At 36.4% G+C, this 24,484-nt stretch overlaps 2 protein-coding genes and 1 pseudogene across 5 annotated transcripts in view; all 3 read right to left on the reverse strand.

Annotated features, from left to right (window-relative positions):
* On the reverse strand, positions 1–12,485 carry LOC120478629 (alpha-2-macroglobulin-P). Its single transcript, XM_039670595.2, has 34 exons — positions 12,326–12,485; positions 11,781–11,961; positions 11,515–11,671; positions 11,176–11,228; positions 11,051–11,071; positions 10,705–10,870; positions 9,609–9,693; positions 9,288–9,399; positions 9,055–9,175; positions 8,825–8,934; positions 8,563–8,733; positions 8,233–8,466; positions 7,936–8,145; positions 7,340–7,489; positions 6,608–6,733; positions 6,348–6,441; positions 5,638–5,779; positions 4,432–4,657; positions 4,235–4,361; positions 4,036–4,157; positions 3,905–3,956; positions 3,717–3,800; positions 3,458–3,634; positions 3,214–3,289; positions 2,862–3,018; positions 2,162–2,236; positions 1,920–2,082; positions 1,637–1,830; positions 1,341–1,553; positions 1,112–1,230; positions 777–858; positions 624–695; positions 408–513; positions 1–295 (listed from the first exon to the last, which is right to left on the reverse strand). Exons 1-34 carry the CDS (start codon positions 12,409–12,411, stop codon positions 255–257), a joined length of 4,305 nt encoding a protein of 1,434 aa, XP_039526529.2. The 5' UTR covers positions 12,412–12,485; the 3' UTR covers positions 1–254.
* A 141-nt stretch (positions 12,486–12,626) lies between these two features.
* LOC148973360 (pregnancy zone protein-like) lies at positions 12,627–15,640 on the reverse strand (annotated as a pseudogene). The gene is made up of 4 exons (XR_016146889.1): positions 15,411–15,640; positions 15,073–15,159; positions 14,782–14,860; positions 12,627–14,680 (listed from the first exon to the last, which is right to left on the reverse strand). The product of XR_016146889.1 is annotated as a pregnancy zone protein-like (transcript).
* Positions 15,641–18,859: 3,219 nt separating this feature from the next.
* Positions 18,860–24,484, reverse strand: part of sgsm2 (small G protein signaling modulator 2) — a 44,654-nt gene continuing 39,029 nt past the window's right edge. For all 3 annotated transcript variants that reach the window (XM_039670613.2, XM_039670612.2, XM_039670611.2), the window contains 8 exons: positions 23,963–24,145; positions 22,966–23,331; positions 22,734–22,858; positions 22,468–22,550; positions 21,114–21,223; positions 20,902–20,998; positions 20,628–20,795; positions 18,860–19,868 (listed from right to left, as the gene is read on the reverse strand). In XM_039670613.2, the coding sequence (XP_039526547.2) occupies positions 19,780–19,868; positions 20,628–20,795; positions 20,902–20,998; positions 21,114–21,223; positions 22,468–22,550; positions 22,734–22,858; positions 22,966–23,331; positions 23,963–24,145 (1,221 nt within the window). In that variant the 3' untranslated portion in view covers positions 18,860–19,779. The remainder of the gene's footprint in view (positions 19,869–20,627; positions 20,796–20,901; positions 20,999–21,113; positions 21,224–22,467; positions 22,551–22,733; positions 22,859–22,965; positions 23,332–23,962; positions 24,146–24,484) is intronic.

Raw genomic sequence — 24,484 nt, forward strand, 5'->3', positions numbered from 1 at the left:
TTATGAAATGTTAAATTAATAGTTTATTTGTTTTATCAAGTCATATATTCATAATCATTCACTATAACTAGTTTACATCACTTTTATTAATCATATTGTGAATTGAATAGTCATGTTCTTGAGAGATGTGTCCACAAAAACTGAAAAATCCCTATTTTGGGATGATATTGGAAATAATTTTGCACAGGATATATAATTAACATTGTAATATTAAACATTAGAATGTTCAAATATCTTGATGAACTTCAGCAGCTTCATTCACAGGGAAAGGAGTACTCGGCCTCTGACTGATCACCTGAAGGAAAAGAAAGATGTTCACATTCATAGAACAATGAAAACCTGTAAATCTGAATAAACAATGTGCATTAGATGATCAAAACATTCAACACTGGCAAATTAAATCTTACTTGTTTGGTAGTAATCGTACACTTTGACCACAGCTGGTTTGAGATTCTTCACTGGAAGAATCTGTTTCAGTTGTATCTGGTAATTCATTGGAATATTTTGATGAATCTGAGGGAGGAAACAAACACACCAGGTATGGACATTACGGACATTACGGATAAAAGGTTTATGAATCGATCTATTGACTTCAAATAATATGAATGTTGCTGTTTTCTCACCTCCTTCAAATACACAATGACATGATCATCTTTAGAATCAACCCGTTCCACAAATGGTAAGTATGTTCCAAGCTGTGGGGGAAAAGTGCTGGTTAATTTCTTAATAGTGAACTCTAAACTTTACACATTCTGTGATGAGTCACTCAAACACACCATTGATGTATCAGCTGTGAATCCAGATAAGATTTTAATATCCACAATGACCATGTTAGTCATTTCCTGTAGACCATCATATCTGGAAAAGAGCAAACGAAAAGGTTTGGTTCTTAAATGCGAGAACAAAAGCCAATATAATTAACAAGACTCGTGCAGTTATCATCACTCATAATGTGTCAGTAATAAAAAAAATGTTTTCTTGTTTCTAGAGTAAGTGTTGCAGTTTTAAATACTGAGATATGCCATTTCAATTTATATTGCTTTTTTAAATGATATTAAGTAAAGATTTATTTGTTAGTCTTTTGACTTGAACTGAATAGAGATTTTCTTACTTGACAGTGAAATTCAAAATGAAATTTTGTCCCAATGTTTTGCAATCTCCCTCAATCTTAGCATCAATGCTCAATGTTTTAGCTTCAGTAGGAGTGGGAATGTTGTAGAACTGAGCCATCTGAGAGTCAACACAAACCAAAATAAATTAATGAACCATCCACAGCAGAATAACCACAATGCCAAGAGAGAAAGGGAGTGTGAGTAAATGAAGCTGAACGCACTACAGACCTGCACAGACACACAGGTTGAGCCCTTCACTTCAATGCTGTATTTGGCTGGAACGGTAAGCAGCTGCTTCTCCTGGTACAGTAACTTGTTGTCCTGATTGACATCAAAGTGGTGAGTGTCTCCTGCTGACTGTACAGTCACTGTGCTGGAGCCATCAGAGCTGAACACTTTGGTGGCGTACAGAGACAGAGCCTGAAGAGCCACCACTGTGTCCTGGGAAATAAGTGTGTTCAGTAATGTCACTTTTACTTATTCACACCACTAATAATGTGTTTGATTGGACTAGTTTGAGTCACCTGTGTGGAGGAGAATCCTCCATAGGCATTCTGCTGCTTCACAAGCCAACTGACAATCCTGTTAGCATAGCCCAGATCAGCTGTAGTGACTGAATCTGCAGAGAGAACAGCTAGCAGCACATATGAGCTGATCTCCACTGCCAGAGAATCAGAGTCACCAGCAGATGCAGACTGAGACCAGTGGAGATGAGACCCTTGAGGACAAAAGACACACGCGTAACTCAATGAGCATGATAAAAAGACAGGAAAGACAACAGAAAGTCATCAGAAACAAACCTCTTACCGTCTGAAATAGCAACATCCTCCAGTTTCTTGAAAAGCTGCTGTCGAGTGTCCGTGTCTTTAGCCAGACTGAAAGTGTAGGCGAGCAGAGCAGTGATGTAAATGTTTTTGACATCCTCAATGACGGACCTCAAGCATGACAAACCTTTACTGACGACAGGATCCTTTGACAAAAACAGAAACAGACACTGTGAGTGTCATTTCTCTTTGAGTTTATACTGTGTTTCCTGAAGATGAACTTACTGTGACTGGAGTTTCCAGTTCAAGCAATGATGCAGTAATGTAGGCAGTCATGGTCACATTATCATTCACGCCACCCTGGGATATATGAGACATGAAGGATAAATAAAGCAACACACTCAAACTTGTGATTTTTTTTAATGAATAAAATAGTAAACTGTTTATTAAGCTAATCATAACTCTAATATCTAACCTTCTCCTTTAGGCCTAACGTTCTACCACTTGAACAAATTGTACTCTGAAGTTTGTTTTGAAACCAGAGGAAACTTCTGAGATGCTGGCTAGAAAATATAAAAAATATACTGTCTAGACTTAGTTTAATGACATACTGAGTAATCAAATGACCTTCTAACCCTTTTCTATTTTTCTAATGATTTGAGATCTAATCAAATTGTATGGGAGTTATGTAATGTATCATGTCAAAAATATTACTGAATGGGTACAACGTTTGTAGACAAGACCCAGATACAGGGAAACTAACGCCGACATCGACTGACTGTAGACCCAAGTAGACTTAAGTCGTGTGTGAAAGAAGAAAAAAATCTACCACAAACTATTGGCTGTGATGTTGGCTGCGAACGTCTTTATATTTTAAAAAAGCTCAAACTTTTACAGGTCTTAGATTCCAGGTTTTTTAGATAGTTACTAGACCATTTTTGCTATGGTGTTCTATATAGAGAGATATGGATTGAAGTTGACAGACCTTCATTCTGTTGTTGAACAAGCTTCCCTGTTGGATAAAACAGCCGTCTGAATCCCGTCTACTTATTAACCAATTCTTTGCATCCTGGATAATTTCTGGATCAACAAATATGTATTTCTGTGCTCTGCCAAAAGACCTCAAGACAAAGGCAGTCAACCTGGTGGTGTGGAAGATAAAATGAAAAAAGAAATCTCATCAAGTGTTTTAATGAATTCCATCCATCAAACAATTTGAACTGAGACACATTCTTAAATGTGTTTTTTTTTTTTGTACTATTCTCTTGGGCTTATTATTGTAGATTATCTTGATATTATTTCTGTTTAAAAAAAAGTAATTGTGAAAATATATTTACCATGTATTTCCAACACCATAACCAAATGTGCTGTATGATCCATCCGAATGCTTGTAGTTCATTTGTCTCTGGTATCCTGTTTGGTGTGATAATGGTTAACACTTCAACAGTTTGTTTGAGTTGACTCAGTGTCTCTGATTATTCAACTTTACTGGATGACATTCAGATGTATTGAAAAATGTATAATTTGGCAGTATTTTCTCAGTATTTCTCAGTATCTCAGTATCTTAGTGCTGTCTCTCACCGCTCTTCAGGAAGCCTGTGGCTCTCTCTCGGATGGCTGAGGTGAGCTGCTCTGTGTTCTCCAGATACTGCAGAATGTAAATATTGGGAGAAAGAACAGCCATGTTTTGCTCTCCACAGCCGTACGGCATCCGTAATAATCCGTGAAGATTGCTCAGTGCACGACCCAATATGTCGCCTATAAAACATACACAAATTAAACTACATTTTTTAAATCCAAACCCAATCTCCTCATTTCTGCTTGTATTTGTACATTTTACCAATGACTGAAACAGAGGCTCTGGCTGATCCCTCTATCACATCTTTAGGGAGAGTCAGATCCACTTCCTCTGAGAGACTTTCACCTACAAACCAGACAGACAGAAACATCAGTGATCAGCAGAGTAACGCTATGGTTTAATATCAAATAACATAAAAATAAAATCTAAAAAAAATTATGTGGACAAACCCTTTGGACACAATAACCAGCTTCGAGTCTCTGTCTTTTCAGTTCCTTCCGCCTGCAGCATAAAACAATCACATCAACCACAATCACATAAATGGTAAATGATATCTCAGAGATATTTGGCGTGCGCTGACCTGTACAAGCAGACTTCGTGTGACCGTGTCAATGCGTCCTCTCTCTGGGACGCTCACAATCTCATTGTCACACACAGTCTGGGACGCCTCTGCCTCTGCACTGACAGTAATATTCAAGACTCCTACAACACAAGACATGTACGTGAAGACACAACAGACGCAAACACTGAGAAACAATGATTCAGACTGGAAAACTCACCAAGAACAGAAGGAGTGAGGATCCATTTAAAGGTTTTTCTTTCATTAGCACATAGACAGGATGAATACGGATCATCAGAGGAGGCTTTGAGAGTGTAGTCTGAGGACGGAGCTGGAGTCACTTTAACCTGTCAATCAACCACACATGATTAGTGGCATATTTGATATGATTTGATTAGACTGAGTCTGAAATCTCACCATGATGCACTTGGACAGATAACTGAAGACGGTGGCCTTCAGCTCAAAGATCTCCCCACGGATGATGGAGTAAGGCAGAGAGAGCTCCAGGAAGAAGGGCTGGAAAACTGTCAGCTGAGCAGGAGGAGCGAGACCCAGACCTTCAGAGGACAGACAGAAGACCTCCGTCTCCCAAGAGGTGATGGTGTCAGGAACCGTGACAGGAACCTGCGCTGATCCAGAGTCCCTGCGGAGGGATTACAACAATATTTGATCTGACTCAGCCATTTTTCCTGTATTATATAACAACATTCAGCACACAAATGATAAAATAACTGGATTCAGAATCTGTATTTTCTGTCCTGTGTGAAGGAGGGGAGACGATGCTTTAAAGAGGAGTAATAAGATAAGATAAATATGATGTTAAATGCACCGATTACATTTTACATACCCAGGGATACATACAAATACAAAATACTGTGTGGAAAAATGTATTTAAATACAAATACAGTATTTTGTATTTTGAAAATACATGTGACATTAACGATTCAGTGCAGGCATCCCTATTAGGCTGAAATCTATCTGGGCCTATTCTGAACGCCAGCAAATATTTAGATGTGTGCAACTACTTAGAAACTTTCGTTTTTATTTTATATACCTCTTCCCTTCCCCAGCCCTGTAGGAAATACAAAACTACAAAAAAAAAAAATAATTTCAAACATATTTTACTATGTTTTATCACAATCATTACCTCGCACTCAGTAACAAGAACTCAATAAGACAAAGTAAATTATATTTTAAATAACTGATGGTGTACTCCTCCAGGTGGTGTACCTATGTGTATCAGGCATCCATCTATTCGATACCCTTTAGCAACACCAGCTTTTCAAAAAGTTTGGGTTTATAAGGCGTCGTCTGTGTGGCCTATTGCAAGCGCTCTACAGGAGCTGAAGAGGGAATAATTGTGTTAAACCTCACAAACAGCTGTCTAATAACTGGATACTGGTTCAAGATGTCCAAATCCTTCCTCTGATCTTCTAGGATTCTGGCTCAAAGTATTTTGAGTATTTTGAAAATACAAAAATACTAATCTTAAATGTATTTAAATACAAATTACATTCGATTTTTTCCAAAGGCTTTAAAATACAAAATACAAAATAGTATTTTGTATTTCAAATACGTATTTTAAATACATGTATCTGAAATACTGCCCATCCCTGTACATACCCCACTTCAGCAAGTTCCCAAATCCACGTTTCTGGAAAGACTGTCCGAATCGTCACTACTGGAGCATTTATGTCATTATCATAATCAGATTCCATTCGTGAAGACATCACTCCCGCTGGAACACCTACGTAATGATACATCACTGTAAAAAAAAAAGTTATATTTTATTGTTTTAAGTAATATGTACAGTATGTGAACAACACTAAGTAAACAGAAAATGGATGGCAGATCATCATTTTAATACACATATTTTTTTTTCAAATACAGATATATTTTATTCTTGTCAGAGTTTTATACTTTCAGTTTATTTAGTTTTTATTTTCAGTTTATTTAGTTTTATTTTTTATATTTATTTTATTTTGTGCTGTAGTGAACTACAGTGAACACACTGTGGGCGCACCTTTTGTTTGTTAAAAAAAAATTGTGCCAGTCCCAGTCACGCTGACCCTGTCTTCTTCCTTCCAACCTAAACCTCATCACAGTTATATATAAGTTTAATAGTTTTTACCAATAATAACACCAACTCAAAGTTAACTAAAGACCCCAGGAAAAATGTCTTCTCCTACTACATCACTATAATTGTGGAATTGTACGAATTGTGTGAGCTTCGCAATTTCACAAATTTAACATATATTTTTTAAAATATATTTCATAACAAGCACCTACATATTAAACCATTACAGCTTTGATTGTAATAACAGTATATGTACCTCTATAACGGTTTAGTTGATACATCAAGCCTCTGTATGACAGACACTGAGGAACTCGCACTTCCAAATTTGTTGCCATCTTCAATCCCACTCTCTGTCAAATAATAATGATGAACCACAATCAAAGTCATGAAAACACAAATTACTTTTTATTGTCAGAATAATCAAGAGAGCTTTTTATGGGTTTACATATGCATGTGCAGTAAATTCTCTCCTAATCATTATCTAGTGCACTGCCACACATATAATCCGCTTGTTACCTTTAAGGATTCATAGGCGTTGTCTGTCGGCACAGCTCGACGGGGTCTCACTTGCAGACACTCCTGCTCATCTTCAACAGAATAAGGATAATCTGACCCCGACTGCACTGGCAGCAAGTTGAAGACCTGTGACGAGACCACGTTCACACACTATCAGTATGATTTCTGAGTAATTTGTCTATTTTCAACAAAACTTTAATTCCATTTTCGTGAGAAAAGAATAAAGATTCATGTTAAATTTATAGAAACACGAATGTAATGTAAAATTACAAATATGTGTGTTGCATGTGCCATTACGAGTAGTGTGTCATGAGTATGTACATCACATGAGTGTTTTAAACAACATATTAGGTTGTTTTCTATTTGTTCTATGCTGTGTTGAAACTTGTTGAAAATTGTCTTTTGTGAGAGTGTACAAAATCTCTCTGAGGACAGAGGATTGTTCTGTATGTCAGACAACCTTCTGGCTGCAAGTATAAAGTTGTAAAAGACAAATTCCTGGTCTGAATTTAATTTTGACCTCCCCCAAGAACATTGTTCTTCTGTTTTGATTGATAGCTGCTTTGATGCAATCTATATTGTGAAAAGCGCTATATAAATATACTTGACTTGACTTGACCCAAGTAATTTTTCCACGAGATCATTGTAGTAATAACTAAAGTCTGTTGTCACTAAATTCCCACTGGAGATTCCCACTATGAAGACACATACTGAATCTTAAAGCATCTACACCTTGTCAGTATCCAGACGTTTTCCTGACTCCAGGATCAGGACGCTCTGATCTACAGCGCTGAGGCCACACAGTGAACCAGGCTGAGCTGAGAGCTGGAGAGTGTTTTTCTCACCAGGAACCGCTTTAGCAGGAGAAAACTGCAGAGACACCTGTGACATACAGTGAAGAGGATTTCTTTTAGTAATACAGTAAAGTAGGTGGAACTAAAATAATTCGACCATCGTACTAAAGTTCATTTATTTCAGCAATTCAACTTAAAAGATTAAACTAATATATTATATAGACTCATTACATCCAAAGTGAGATATTTCGAGATGATTATGGCTTACAGCTTATGAATTTGGGGATTTCATAAGCTGTAAGCCATAATCATAAAAATTATAACAAATAAAGGCTTGAAATATCTCACTTTGCATGTAATGAGTCCATTTGATATATTAGTTTCACCTTTTAAGTTGAATTACTGAAATTAATGAACTTTTGCACGATATTCAATTTTTTCAGGTTTCACCTGTATATACAGTAAATCTATTGTATAATACAGTAAAGTAAAGTAAAGTAAAGAGAGACTAATTTCTAAAGCCACGATACATACCTTGTTTTTGAAACACTTTTCAACATTGAAATTTTTGCTACTAGCAACAACATTTTTACTGGGCAGAACACAGTAAGCCAGAATCTGCAGTACAGGAGCCAGATCTGAACCAACAGTCAGTATGAACGACATTGTGCCACTTGCTCCATTAGAAGACTTCACTTCAACCTTCTCATATCCATGATGAACGATCACTCCTTTGGACAAGACCTGAAACAGGCAGATGACACTCTAATAACAAACTGTTAAATAAAAACATCTCTGTATGAATAATATAAATACTGCACATGTTCGCACCATATAGACAATGTCTGTTTTGAAGTCTTCAACCGTCTCTCCAATAAAATAATACTTGATGGTGGCCGTAAACTCAGAGTCACACTTTAATGTTTGCTCAGAATTCTCAATAATCAATTCACTTAGTGTTGGGGCGTATGGAGTGGCAGGCTGGAAGAGCTGGACTGTTTTTGCTTCAGTAGAGAAGTAAGGCCTGTTGTAGTCATAAGAACGGCCCTCTTGAGAGACACTTGCCTGGATAACAAAGAATCACAAATAACTCTTCAGGGAACACAAAACTAAGTGAACACAAACATATCTTAAAACTAAGTGAACACAAACATGTCTTACAATCAGATTAATATCACTTTTAGAATGACTGGACGTATTAAGAGAGAAGCTGGCCAGTCCATCGCTGTCTGTAGTGAGATTTAGGAGCAGTTTTGTGGGCCAGGTGTTACCCTCCAATAGATAAACCACTTTGTTTTGAATTGGTGCACCTTTGAAATTTGAGAGTTTGATCTGTAAAATAAGATTTTGAAGGAATAAATCAATGAATAATTCTGCACATATCAATGGTGTTAAACTGAGACAAACTGATTTAAGAACTTACTTTTCCTTCTATAAGTGATCCATGTTCATATGTTTTGGGCAGCTCAGTAAATGAGGCTTTACCAATTTCATAAGTGAGAGTTAAAGATTCAGATTTTGTCATGGTGATCTCTGTAAAAAGTAAAAAATAAAAAAATAAATATTCTTTAAAGTAAAATAAAAGTAAAACATAAAAAAATGAGAAATTCAAGAAACGTAATTAACGGGATCTGACCAAATCCGGCAGCTCACCTGTTCCTTCTTCTGTAACCTTTGCCTCAATATCAAAAGAATTCTCCAGACTATCCTTTAGTGTTTCGTTCAAAAAAACTGATGTATCTAAGGTATGGATGGCACAGCCCGTCTTTTTTATCTAATTATAAGGAATGAACACAAAGATAGCATGATGACTGTAGAGAGGTTTAACTGGATAAATAAAGGAAAGAGGATGTGCCATTACTTATACTGCCTTTTAACTCACATACCTCCATGGTTTCCTCTAAACACACTGGATCGGTCTGATCGGACTGGTAGGACAAACTATTACGGCAGACTTTCACCCATGATTTACCAGGGACAGGCTGTCCATACGTGTATCTGTGAAAACGGTACAAGCAAAGGATATATAACCCAGGGTTGAGCTCAGCAACTAATAGATTTGGATGGGGTTACAGTAAATAAATGACCACAGTTAAAAAAAAATAAAAAAATAAAACAATTATCAATTAAATTAAAGTAACTAAATTGTGCCAAGATTGGAAGAACACAATGCTCTCTTAATGTAGGAAATAAAATAAACCACTCACTTTCCGCAAACCTCAATTATCAGTTCCTCTTCTTCAACACTCACTTCCTTTGGGCTCTTTACAGTAACGTCAAACTTAGGCAAAACTAGAAGTCAGAAAGGCGCAATTAGAGTTCTCTTTCAAAAGATGCTCTCAATGTTGCGTTGAGCGCTATGGGAAAACATCTTTGTTTGACTGGTTGTGAACATGATACGTGTGGCAAATATGCAGAGAATTTGGCTTAAATAACCTCGGCATGCGGACGCCAGAGGCTATAAATACTTTAGACAGGTGAGCTTTGAGGTTCCATCCTTCCCTTTCTCTTGTTCTTCATCAGATCATGAGGTCCTTGAGCTTGAGTAATTGGCAAGTCTGAACTACCAAGGACGCAAGTCCGAAGTTTGCATACTTGGTATTGAGAAATGCCCAATGTCTCATTGGGTGAGAGATGTCATCACACAAGCCTTTGAGGCAAGCAGACAAGCTTCGCCTCTGGGTGAATTTTGGTTGAATTATTTCTACCAGGGGGATAGCATCCTACAGAGCTTTAGCAAGAGGTGCCCAGATGCAGCAAGTATGTGTATCCTCTCTGCACACCACATTTATTACATTCTATAGTTTGGATGTCCTTGAGTCGACATCCCAGAATCATGCATGAGGCCATTATCGTGTTTGTGCATACACACTAAATAACCTTGCCCCTCCAGACACTTCCAGTTCTCGTTCCCATAGCATTCAGCGCAGCATTGAGAGTAGCTTTTAAAGGGGAACGTCGTCTTAAACGTTTTAAAAGGGAACGCATGTTCAGAACATTCTTTAGACAGTGACCTGAAAGCGCATCTGTCACACGTCTGTTTATAGCCTCTGATTTGCGCATTACAATGACGTCATCAGCAGAGATTATTTAAGTGTAATTTTTGCCGTGTTTGCCGCATGTGTTCACAACCGGTCAAACAAAGATGTTTTCCCTTAGCACTCAGCGCAGCATCTCATTACTGTTTTTTTCAGGGAACAGGGTTACAGTCAAGTAACCCGAGACATTCCCTTTTAAATTATTGAAATTCTTCCCATCCAACATTGCAAATCATTAAAAAAAAAAAAAAAAAAAAAAACTTACCATATTTTTTCACCTCAAAATCATGAGAGATCATCCTGTCACCTATAAAAGCCTTCAGTCTGTACATGCCTTGACGGGCCTCTGGGTTTAATTCATAAGAGCGCTGCAAAATCCACCTTGTAGAAGAAACATTTGTCCATTGACCAATACGGTTACGTTGACCGTCCTGTTTAATACCAGAGATATTTAGTTACAGTCAGCTACACATATCCTCACTATCAATAAAGAAATGTATTATTAGCCTACTGAAAATACAATAATTGCTAATATAACAGAATTCCCATAGTGTTAAATAGATTTAAAAGTTGTGTTAGTTGTGACTGCACACAAGGTTTTGTGTTCTTACCTCAAGAACCACTGTACTATACTGTAAAAGAGCAAATAGTAATTAAAGATTAAAAGCCAAAAACATGTATTCAACAATGCAAGAGAAAACAAGAACAATAAAGATGTAAGAAAAACACATCAGACCTGCTGATCAAGGGGTGCAAAGTTTGTATCCATGGTAACAACTCTGAAGTTCACTGTAAAATAGAAATGTGAATTTAAAAAAAAAACAACTCCACTTTTGGCTTTGTCAGCTCTTATCTGCTTTCCTTATGCTCCTCTTTTATGTTTACAAGTTTGTAAATTCATTGAACGGTTTACTTTTATAATCTTCTGGTTTGTGCAACATTTTTGACCTTTGGTGCTACATCAGCTCGTTGCATGATCATAGCAAGCTTTACTTAACATAACATATATTTTGTATTTTACAGTGACATCAGTATTATTTACTTTGGTTTAGCCTTCGAGACATTCAAAGCTCACCTGTCTGTCCTGGAATATAGATAGGTTTATCAGTCTGGATAAAGGTCAGAGGATTGTAAGGCCTGAACATGACTTTTCTCTCTTCAGTCATCTTGAAAGTTTCTCCCAGTAGTTCGACCTTCATTTTCTGCACTGAATCTGCTTCGACCAGAGGAGCCTGATGAGAAATAATATACTGTATTTACAACCTACAATCACAAAAACTAGATGCGATAAGGTGAAATAGATTTGATAATAATCATCATGTGTATGTTTTGATGGCAAACCTTGACGTTAAAGCAGCGGTGAAACTCTTTCTCAGCTTTCACACGCAGCAGTAAAGTGCTCTGGTTACCACGAACCACATGAATGTTCATGAAAAGGCTTTCATTGGGCTTGAGAAGACTTGCACACAGTTTGGCCTCAGATCCAGACCTGATCACTGCAGGAAACGTCACCATGAAAGATCTGTTGAAAGATAATGATTATACAACAAGAACCATAACAAATTAAACTGGGAGAGAAAATCAATAAAGTTAATTCGCTATTGATTAATTATATGAGAAGTGAGAATACAAGGGCAAACTGTGTAATGAAGTCTAATGACTTAATTCTTTAATTAACAAAAGAACACTATTTCTCTTAAAAATATACGTAATTATGTAGGGTTATATACGGCGTGCCTTGAGTTCAACAGCGCAACAGCGATATGTTAAATCAATACAGGAGAAATGATCAAGACTTATCTTACACATTAACAAATGGTATAATAATTTATCACACTTAGAAAGTAAAACACAGTGTTCCTCAGCAGAAATTGTTAAAAACTTACGGTCCGGATGTTTGTCCATTGACACAGTTCAGGAGGAACGAGAGCAGAAGGAGCCCTTTCCAACAGCAGCTGATGTTCACAGTCATGATGACGAGCGATCAGCAGGTCATGAGATGAACTGGACCGTCTCTTTTAAAGGGACTCTAGCTAAAGGAGGTCCTTCAAAACATCTGTATTGATCATCTGATTAATGATTCAACCATGTAGGCAATGCAGTTAAACAACCTGTGCTAAAATGCAATTTGTTGTTTGTCCAAAAATTAATTTGTGACGAGTTCAATTAATGATAAATACAAGCAGTTCAAGACACGCTTTTGCTTTACTCCTTCACTCAATTCATTATGAATGTACCTGACTGCATAATTCAGGGTTGAACAACTTTAAGGTTGGGTGTTGGAATATCCAAGCATGTAAGTCATTTTATCCGCAGTCAAAAGGGAATTTGGTCAGTTCAGTTCTAAGTAGTCAAAAACATGCAAGAAATCAACTCAGCTCTTTAAAGTATATAAGTGTACATGTGATCTGAAAACAAACTCCTACTCTTATCCTCATCTGGAAAAATGTAGATCTACTGACCTTTAAATCCATGTAGACAAACAGTGGGCCATGACAACTGATAATTAACATCCAGTGGACATACATACACCCACTCACTCAAACTGAGAGGGAGAGATACTGTAAGCTGGTGTTTGCATTAGCAAATTCTCTGCCTTCACAATACGACTAAACAAGGTTACTGAAAGTCACCTAAAATATATGCAAGACACTTCCTGCTACCTGTTATTTTTTGCTATAATTATTTCAATTTCTTAACAGATGTTCAGTGTCATAGGTTTCATATGGGTATGCTACGTGTGTCAGACTAACACTTTAAAATTGGTGCCCTATTGTTGGTCTGATTGCTTCTACTCTACTCAGTTGCTATTGATAAAATAGTCTGCTAAATGATTAAATGTCAATGTAAATATTGCTAAAGTACATTTTAATTATTATAGCCCTATTTTTTGTCATGTCATTACCTTTATTCTCCTGAAAATTAACTTTATCTATATTAAATATTCATTGCTCTCATCTTTGCGAGGTCTAGCAGTGTCTCTGCAATTCTGAGCAATCGTTCTTGTATTGGTTTAGTGATTATTTTGAACCTTGTTCTGTTTATCTCCACTGTGAATCCTAGATTAGTATTTTCGATCTATCTTCCGGTTTTTAACCTGTTTTGGATGTATTTTGGCATTAAAGAATACTGTACATCAGGGATTTTCAGTCTTTTCAGACACATGATGGACATCACCACACTCTCAAGCAACCCCAAATATATATAAATATATATATATAAACATGATTTTCTAATTAACTTCGTAATTAGTTTGGTAACTTGGTAACTTGCGATATCTGATTGCAGTCTTTCTTGCAGTTTATACAGCCACAGATGCAAGCGTTATATTTGATGACACCTAATTCAGTAACAGGAATATTTTCATGAGCGCAAATTCATAAATGGAGCATAAATGAGAATTAACTAACATTACCCAATTATCTAATGCTTAACACATCATTCATGTTCTTTCAAGTAATCAGAAATGTCAACAACAACAAAAACTAAAAGAACATTTCTGTTTTGTATATTCATTTAAACAGATTATTATAGTACATTGATCTCCGCTGTCATGGATCTTAACCCCATTCCTGTAATTGCATAATCTTTTTAGCATTAGAATGTATTGAAAATGTATTCTTGTGCCAGTAGCTGTGTCCCAAATGGCGTACAATACTGTATGTACATCAATCATTTCTTCTTTTTTTTTTTTTTGGTTATTAAAGTGCATAGAAACAAACTACTCATTCTATTTAAACTATAAAATGGCTTAGAATAGTGAATAATTATATGAATTGGGATGCACTTAGACTATCTTAAGGAAAAATATCTAATCTGACACTGAAATATTTCCATAGTATGCAAGAAACTCTAAAACAAAAATACAAATAATCTCACCAAAGTGTCTTCAGTTTGTTTGGGTTTAATAAAACAAAGGCTAATCAGGAAACTAATTTGCCCATGAAAAAGGAATTAACACTGAATAAAAACATTTAGTCAGCATTCAAATATATTTATCCGAGCTGCAGAACTGAGGCATGACACTTCACTCACTCAGTCTCTGACAGACCACCTGAGGGAAATGTTGATAATGAGAAATTAGCTTAATGCCAACTGATACTTTTGAATCACATAATATTTAGTTTTTATATTTTAAAAGATACATAAACTTGTTTGGTAATAATCATACACTTTAATCACAGCTGGCTTGAGATTTGTTTTAATTGTAATTGGTGATTGACGGGAATATTTTTTGGAACCTGCAGGAGGATAAACATAAATCATGGAAATGATTGAAGATTTTAGATAAAATGTGAAGTAATCACTGTAACTTATCATATGAATGTTGCAGTTCTCCCACCTCTTTCAGATACACGATGACATGATCATCTTTAGAATCGACCCGTTTCACAAGTGATGCACTTGAAGTGCTTTGTGGAAAAGTGATTTTATAAAAAAGTATGATTTGTTACAATGCCCAACTGGAGAGCTATTTTCTGTAAACTATCATGCTGTTCAACAAGAAGTGAGGAGTAAAATATTGGCCATAGCTAAACCATCTTACAGTAGATTCACAGAGACAGTACATTAGAATCAGAGAGACCATACAGTAAATCTATCTTATAATGAATCGCTTCTTCTCATAGTCAAACGTACCATTGATGTATCAGCTGTGAATCCAGATAGGAGTTTAATATCGACAATGACCATGTTAGTCCTTTCCTGTGGACCATCATATCTGGAAAAAATAAATATGAACCATCAGAGTTGATAAACTAAAGTCAGCTGGAAGAAACACAACCACTAAAAACAGTGTCTGATGAAAATGTGTTTATAAACATGCTGTAACAGTCTCATACCTCAGTGGTTTCAACCAAACACCTGTGCTTTACCAGCCACCGCTTGGGTTATACTTTAAATTAATGCTATATTATACAATATTATCATAAAACAATAATATACAATAAAATAAGATAAACCTTTACTTACTTCCCGCAAAGCACTAGATTCATTTCGCTATCACTGTCTAAAACTTATTTCTTTTGGAGCTATCATGGTAACTTCAAACTTAGGTATCAAATCAAAAAGATTTCAAATGAGGATTGATGCTGTAATCGCTCTCAAAAACGCTCTGTGATTGTAGTATCTTTGCAGAAAGCGGACAACTACATTTATAAAGTTCAAGTCAATACTTTACTTAGTTTGTTTGCAAGACATATACACACCATGCCTCCAGCAAATCACATGACTCACTCCCAGATCAAACAAAACACTTATAATGCAATGACACCTAGTGGTTACTCAAAGATACTACAGTGATATTGTAACTTACCATACTTCTTCACCTCAAAATCATGTGTGATCACCCCTTCATCAATATAAGCCTTCAGTTTGTACATGCCTTCTCGAGCCTCTGATGTGAGAGCTGCAGTATCCACCTTGTTGAGGAAATATTTGTCCACTGACCTATCCTGGTATATTGACTGTCCTGTTTGATCACAAATAACACACAGTGCAGATAGTTTAGTTATAGTCATCTACATACATATCGAGTTCCTAATCATTATTTAAAGTCACCATGAAAAAAAAAAAAGTACATTTCTGGTGACAGTTTATTTTTAAGGTGTCCGTGTTACAGCGTAATTATACATTTAAGCCTACTGTAGTAGTAATAATAATAATAATTATAGTAATAATAATTAACTACATGCACTTACTGTAAAGGAAGGGTTGGCATGATTCTTTGGTTGAGGGTCAGTTGCATGTAATTGTGTCTAATTGAGTTACTACATGTAACAAGGACACTGTAAAATAAAGTGCTACCACACTTCTTTTTTTTTTCTTTTTTTTTGGGGGGGGGGGGGGTATTGTAAAATTTATTATAAATGATTTATTCATGCATATCGTAATTTTTATTTTATTTTGTGTAAAACTTCCTACTGCAACTTTCAGCCTACACTCAAAGCGTTTACAATCATATCACAGAATCTCTCCTCAACCATTAGTGGTTATTAAAACTTAGGAAATCACAGGATCCGGTCAAATGATTGGATACAGAATGATGCACTTAAAATATATCCAGAACGTATTTACGGTGAAGAGACAGGATTCCACTCCTCCAGTAAGCTCTTTCTCTTTTTAAACTTTGCTTGGTCACGTGATTCCTAATTATTTTGTAGGAATCTGATTATGTCATCCAGATTATACAATCAGTTTCTGTTTGAACTTCCAATACAAGCAATTCAGAATTTAAAAGTGAGTTTTTCTGCATATGAAAATGTTTTAATTGGAAGGAACAACTTTTTGTCATTATACATGTATACATTCAAGATTAATGATACATCTGTTACAATACATACTTCATTCTGATGTTGGCATCCAAACAAAAATGTACATAATATATATATATATATTTTTAAACGATTAGAAACCAGTGCACAATGTTGATAAGGGACATGACAGTAAACGAGTAACAAAGGTTTCCCACATTCAAATTGGACAGCTCTCCAGGCTAGCACTGTCTCTAAACTCAAGTAAAAAATAGTGTCTGAAATACAGCTGACAGTAGTGTCCTCATAGAAATGCAGGGCTTTTTCTTTATTTACAGTGCAATAATACACATGGAAAGGAGGATAATAAACTGTTTCACAGTAGAAAAAAAATGATTAGCCTTTTATGCACCTATCAACAGTCTTTGAGTTTAACATTGCACATGGGTATGACAAAGATGATGATGATGATGTTTTAGAGACTTTGGTACATGAGCTCCTGTCAGAAGTAAACCTTTCATAAGGGCCGAAACATCCCTCGCATTCAACCGGAAATAAAGGAATTGGCAAGATGTGAGGCAGTGACCAACAGTCATGTCATAAGAACTCTTCTCCCATTATCTTTGTCAGCTGTTATAAAAGTACTTGCTTTGGACTAGGACTGATTTAGGCTGTTCAGAAAATCATTTTACCATCTTCAGTATAAAGTATGCATACTATGCACAATGTGTGAATTTTCCATGAAATACCCTGATGACCAAATGTGCAGTATTTAATCATTTCCAATATTCATTAATTTGATCAGCATGCCAAAAGTGGATTTTTTGCACAATAACTATTTCCAAAATACTATTCATGAACAAATAGTAAAACTGTATGAAGTACTAGTCAATCCATTTTGAACAGCCTTAATCATCAAATACTTGGAAAATGGGGAAGACAGTAGGCTATGGAAGTGAATTATACTTAAAAATGTGCAACCAGTATGCAATGTGTCTAACAAGAGCAATGAGACACGTTTGATGAAATACAGCCATAATGTGCTGAAAGCAGGTCAAATTTAGTGACATTTGTCATTTAAAATAAACATTTTTGAAATGCGTTTCAGTCTGAACAGTCAGATCATTTCAGATTTATTCAAGTATCTAGTAGTTTTTCATGATTCGGGACATGGTACGAGTTCATCACTTGTCATAAAGATTGGATAAGAAAATAGGGACAGGATTTATGTTAACTTCTGTTTAATAGTTTGAGGTTGGTAAGATGTTTGTATTTGTAATTGTTAGAATTTCCAAGGATCAGCATTCTCCCCTAAGAGTGATCGGGCAGACCAAACTGTAAGTCCTAGAGACTTGAAAATATGAGGGATGGTAGTAGCCTACAACGCCACCTAGGCTCACTCCAATCGACCTGATGGTGGCGCTACAGCGATACAAAATATGTAAAAGCTCATTAAATTCTAAACCATTCATCGCAGGCTCAAGTGTCAATGGAATCCTTGGTTTGGAATCCACATCTCGGATTCGGAGTCACCCGTCATGGCAAAATATTCGGGTATTTTGGATTTTTCTACAAAAAAAAAAAAAAAAAACTACTTTTGCCAACCAGTCCTTTATTTTTCGCCGAAACGGAACCAAACCAGTGCAGAAAGGTTTCTCTCGCAGAAAGAGAATGTCAATATATCAATAGTTAAAAAACTATTTTTTTACTGGACACCAACATTTCGGAACCAAACCAGTGCAGAAAGGTTTCTCTCGCAGAAAGAGAATGTCAATATATCAATAGTTAAAAAACAATTTTTTTTAATGGACACCAACATTTCGAAGTGGGCGTGGCCATTTTTACTAAAGCATTTATTCCTCTTGAACGGAATGTGATAATTTCACCGTACAGTATGTATGGCCTTGGTCTGTGGTCACGTGAAAAAGGACACGGCGACTGGACACTTGGTGGTGCTATAAAATAAAATAAAAAACATTAGCTACAGCATTAGCTAGACAACAGTCAGTCCGAATGATTTGATAACTGGTACTGCGATTGGCGTATATCTATCTTTTTATTAACATCAATGTTAAAAAACTTGTGCTTTTGATATATAGAACATAATTTATTTGAAATGTTGTAAAATTGTAATACAATTGAATGTGTCCTTGCTGAATAAAAGTACTAATTTCTTTATATATAAAAAAGAAAAATCTTACTGACCCCAAACTTTTAAACAGTAGTGTACAGTATGTGCAGAGTGAACAAAGCATGTGGGGAGTAGATAAAGACAACCAGCGACTAAAATGGAACACACTAAAGACTGATTAGTCTCGTCACACTCTTTCCATCATTTGCTGACCCGTGGAAGAGTCTGGACCCTTTCCAGACTTTAGGACAATAAGGGAAGTGTCGCGAGCACCTCAACCCCTTCACTTCCTGTGATAAAGGAGCATCACAGGTGCGACAGATTCAAAGTGCAAAAGTATGGACACATATGGTGGTGAAACGTGTTACAAAGGCAACGTCAACTGCTTTTATTCCGAGATCGTCGTCGTCATCCCCGTCAACGAAAAGGGGGCAATTAAGACACTAAACAATAAATACTAATACAAGGTTATTGGCACAGTCCTTTTGGTCACACATTGTTTGGACGACTTCTTCGTGGCTTAGTTATTAAAGGAGCTAACTCAGTTTCGTTTGAGGATTAAAAACTGTGCTCGGCTAAACTGACCAACGGCGTGTTTTATTCGAGGCAGACATTATCGTTGTCTCCATTAAGAGTGGAATAATAACATTTGTCGGTTGCGACCCCTGTACGAGGCTTCTCATGTCTAACAAAAGCAGATCTAAAAAGGACCTGATTGGTGCGGCGTGTGCTGGAGGTGTTTACAGCAGGAAATGGAAAAGAAAAAACCTCAGTCACAGTGTGCTCAAACACCACGAGCATGCAGACAACGCCAGGGTCTGACACAACGGCATTCTGCGGCAGGCAAACGATACAAAGAGTCAAGACGTCGAGGCAGATCCCGGGCAGTCTCAAGCCTTGGGCTGTTGGGAAGGAGAGAAGGAGATTCGGCGAGGTGGGCAGCAGCCTACTCTTGTTCTCACTTGTTCTCGATTAGGGTCTGCACCTTGTGTACCAGCTCCCGCGCTATTCGGAGGATGTGCTGCACGTCGTGGCGCTCGGCCATCTCTGTCAGAGAGGAACACGAATAATACAGTGATTCAAAAGAGCGACATTTTCACATTGCTTATATCACATTTCACTCGGTTGACTAACATGACACCTTCATAATCATGACATGACAGTTTTATGCATGTTTATGACAACTGTTCACATATTATTTATTTACCAGAATTATTAAATTGCTCGATAGTGACAGTAAAAACATGTATATCTTACAGAAGATTTATACGTCAAATAAATGAGGTTCTTTGAACTTTCTATTCATCATGAATCCTGAAAAAAGTATCATGGGTTCCACAACTGTTTAAAGGGGTGGTTGATTATGATTTCACTTTTCTAACTTTAGTTAGTGTGTAATGTTGCTGTTTGAGCATAAGCAACATCTGCAAAGTTACGACGCTCAAAGTTCAAAGCACATGGAGATATTTGCCGTTTTTTTAAGAACTACAACAAACGGCTGGTAGGGACGACACCACATTCCTCTAAAATTTACATAAACCCCGTACGTTAACCAAAATGGTAGTGTATCTTGTTAACACCATTTATTTTGTCCGAATTTTGATTAGCCATCAATGGAGAAAGATTCCACAGAATGCAGTTGGCGCCACCAATTGTGTTAGTTTGGCGTGATGCTATCTACTTTAGTTCATCAATGAAATATGGGGGGGAAGTATTTGGAAAATCTGTTTATTTAATTTAGCAATGCTAGTGGCACACAAATGAAACGCTTCAGCTTTAAAACTGTCCTCTGTTTAGTTCACTCACCATTAAAGAACTTGATGATATCAGTGAAGTCCATGTTGTTGTCTAGGATAATGTCTCTGTACACCTCCACCAAGGCCAATGCAATGAACAGGACAAAGTGCTTGGAGGAGATGCGAGGGGCGACCCAGATAACCTCCCATACTGCAAACACATCCTCATAGAGAAGCTCTGACACAGACACACAAAATAAACAGCAAGTTAAACAATGAGGGTACAATATCTTCACATAGTTTGATAACATTCAGGCTCCATTTGAGTGTCTGTGTGCCGCTACCTCTTTTAAAGTCCAGGAGGAACCAGCGGTAGCAGAAGTAGAAATGGGTGTAATCTCCATTCTGATGCATGAGCTCAAACAACTCTGAGTCAAGGATCTGAAGAAAAATCACCAAGTTAAGAGCTCATAATGTCACTGATTGCATCAGAGGATCAGGCAAAGCACAGCGTGACTCAGGCAGGAAGAGGGAAAGAGGTCATGTGTCATGTTACCTGAATCAGTGACCTCATATTGGCGAAATGAGTGTCCATGGCTCCTCCGGTAGGGAAATTCTGACTCATCCTTTTCATCAGCTGAGTAAAACAGCTGTAGGCCAAGTACTCTTTAGAGGGGGTTAAAAAGAAGAGAATATGGTTACAACAATGTTCTATTTTATATAGAATTTCAACCAAAAATTTTGTTGAAGAAATATCATTTAAATTTAAAATCTTATTTTCAAAGTTTAAACATTGAAAAAAAAAAATATTTTAAAATAGTATAAATAAATCATATATACTGTACATATATATATATATATATATACAAATGTTAAATGTTACACATTATATTAGGGGTTGAAGAGAAGGGAATATAATGATGATAATAATAATAAAAAAATTATATATAAATTTACCTAAACTTTTAATATTGAAAAAAATATTACAATATATAATATAAAAATGTTAGGGCTGTCAAATGTTGTGCTTACATAATATATGTGGGTGCACTGTGTATAATTAATTTATATATATAAATACACAGACATGCTTGTATATATTTAAGAAATATTTTCATGTATATTCTGTATATAAATTTATATATAATTTATATTATATATAAATAGAAATATTTTATATATAAATAATATTTTTTTTTCTTAAATATACATGCATTTGTGCATGCATGCATAAACATGCTTTTATTTTGGATGCGATTAATCGCGATTCATCGTCCCTAAAAAACAGCCCTAAAAAATATTATGTTTTGTATAATTTTACTTTTCAAAAAAAAAAAAAAAAAAACTGTCCGCACACTTAAATCCTTAAAGCAAATTTAATCACCAAGCTTTCGGTCAAAAGACCATCCTCAGGACATTTTGACCAAAAGCTTGGTGATTAAATTTGCTTTAAGGATATAAGTGTGCAGACATTTAATTTATTTTTTTGAGATTTCTAGTCTTGTCTGTCTGGCACCTTGTTTATCATGAGTGTGGTGAAACTCCTTCAATATAATTTTACTTTTAAAATCTTCATTTTGAGAAAGAGTCTACAGTATAATAGACCATTCAAAAATATTACAAAATGTTAATTAATGTTCTGTAAAATAATAATAATATTACATCTGTATATAAAATATAATTATATATTTTATATATATATATATATATATATATGTGTGTGTATTACAGCATGCGTGTATGAGTGCAGTAAGTGGTGTGTGAAGGCTGGTGTCTTCAGCTGATTCTTGAAAGTTGTGATGACCTCAGAGTCACAGCACTCTCGAGTGGATTTCATAAAATTGCTTATATGATAAACATAATAGACAGATGTTTTACATCATCGACATGTACATTTATGTCTCGCTCACCATCATCCAGAATGACCATCAGAGGGGCTAGAAGGTCACACATGCCTTGCACATAGCCAATCTCCAGATGTTCCCACACGTAACTGATCATAAAACAGAGACAAAGACATGAGAGACCGAGGTAGACTGAGCCTCAGTTCAGTGAGTTCTATCACAGTCTATGATTTAAGTTCCAATTAATCTAAAAGACTGACTGATTAGAAATTCAATGAGCTGCTATTCTGAGAGAGACACAAAGCAGATCCCAGAGACTGTCCTTTACTGACCTGCACATGATGTTGCGCAGTTTCTCCAGGTTGCTGGTAGTGAAGTAATAGTAGTTGCGATCGCAGCGCTGGACATCTTTGTCTATTCTGTGCAAGTTCAGCGCCACCCTGTCCAACAGCTCAATCTGCTCATAAGCACAGCATTGGTTTCAAAACAGCTTTAGATAGCTAGACCTGACCAATTGACAAGATTTATGAAATATCTATAATGTATTATCTGCATGAGATGTACCGTATAGGAGGAGAGAGATGGTGTAGAGCCCTCAGTGGTGGTTGCGAGCTTGTCCAGCTGACTGCAGAGTTTGTCCTCGCTCAAAGAGTCCCGTCCACCCTGCTCCTCCAATACCCCAGTGGGTGTAGTGTCCTCCTCCATGCTCTGTCCGTCTTCGATGCTGGACATGATTTGGGAATGTCCAGAGGCTACGGAGTAGTTTCTGGAGGAGGGCAGGCCTGAGTCTGGAGAGTCAAACTCCACCAGAGGCCTCTCATCCGGGGCTAACATGGCCGGGGTGACCACAGTGGTTAAGGTGGGAGTATTCCCTCCTTCACATGAGGTGTCGTGACCGCCTGCATCAGGCTCATCCACAGACATGAATACCTAAAGAGAGAGTAGAGATGGGATGCATGGGATATGACGACGCCATACAATGCTTCTTAGAATCCTAGATGATAAATAAACATACATTTCATTCGATACTGAAAGATATTGAAACAAAAGCACTATTTTACCCAATATTTGTGTGTGCCACATTTGTTTACGCTTATTAGAGTATTGAACTGTTACCTTAGCAACATGCTAACACCAAATGATAAATTGAGACTCAAAAATGTATCAAAAATAAACTATTTTACCCGATATTAAAAAAAAGTAACAATTAGATTAGCAACATGCTAAAACTACATATATACATTTAATTTCATTCAATATTTAAAAGTATCAAAATGTGTAATCAAAAACAAACTATTTTACCCAATATTAAAAAACTTAACAGTTAGATTAGCAACATGCTAAAACTACATGCTATATATACATATACATTTCATTCAATATTCAAAAGTTTGGTGAAGGTGTAGAGAGTTCCAAATGAGTGATTATTGTCAGCGAAGTCCATTTCAAAGGATGCCCCATGGAGTAGGGAGCAGTGAACACTATGTAGGGACCCTGACAATTGGAACGCACCTAGAGTTTATAAGTTCAATAACATTCTTAAACAGAGCCCGTGACTGACCTCATTGCTAATAGTGGAGTCCCTATGGATGAGCCTGAGGACGTGGCTGTCTATGCTGCTCCCTGATGACAACTTAGCAAAGATGGCCGACTGCATCTCTTTCTCCCGCTGTTTCACAATGACCTCACATGCCTTCCACTCCCGCATCACCTGCTGATACCTTGCAGTGATCTTTTCATCAATCTACAAAACACAAGGTCACATCAGACAAGACGTTCATCACATCGGTACAATTTACTCTTGTGAAAAAGAACTGTGCTTCATTGTTTTGAATGTGGACTTGTAGATCTTAGAAGTATACAACTGTATTTTCAGATATATAATAAAAAAAGAGAATATAATTTCATGACTACAGTACGTGTCTTAACTCACTTAAGTACATTTAAGTTCACTTTGTAATAAATGGCAAATTTAAAAGCTTTACTTTAAAGTACATTTGAAATTATTGTTTTGATAATCATTTTTCATGCTTTGAAATACACTTATTTTGGACGTGTTGGCTAAAGTACAATTAGTAACATA

The sequence above is a fragment of the Pimephales promelas genome, chromosome 16 (genome assembly GCF_988280905.1).
Source record: "Pimephales promelas chromosome 16, fPimPro1.hap1.1, whole genome shotgun sequence".
Lineage (NCBI taxonomy): Eukaryota > Metazoa > Chordata > Actinopteri > Cypriniformes > Leuciscidae > Pimephales > Pimephales promelas.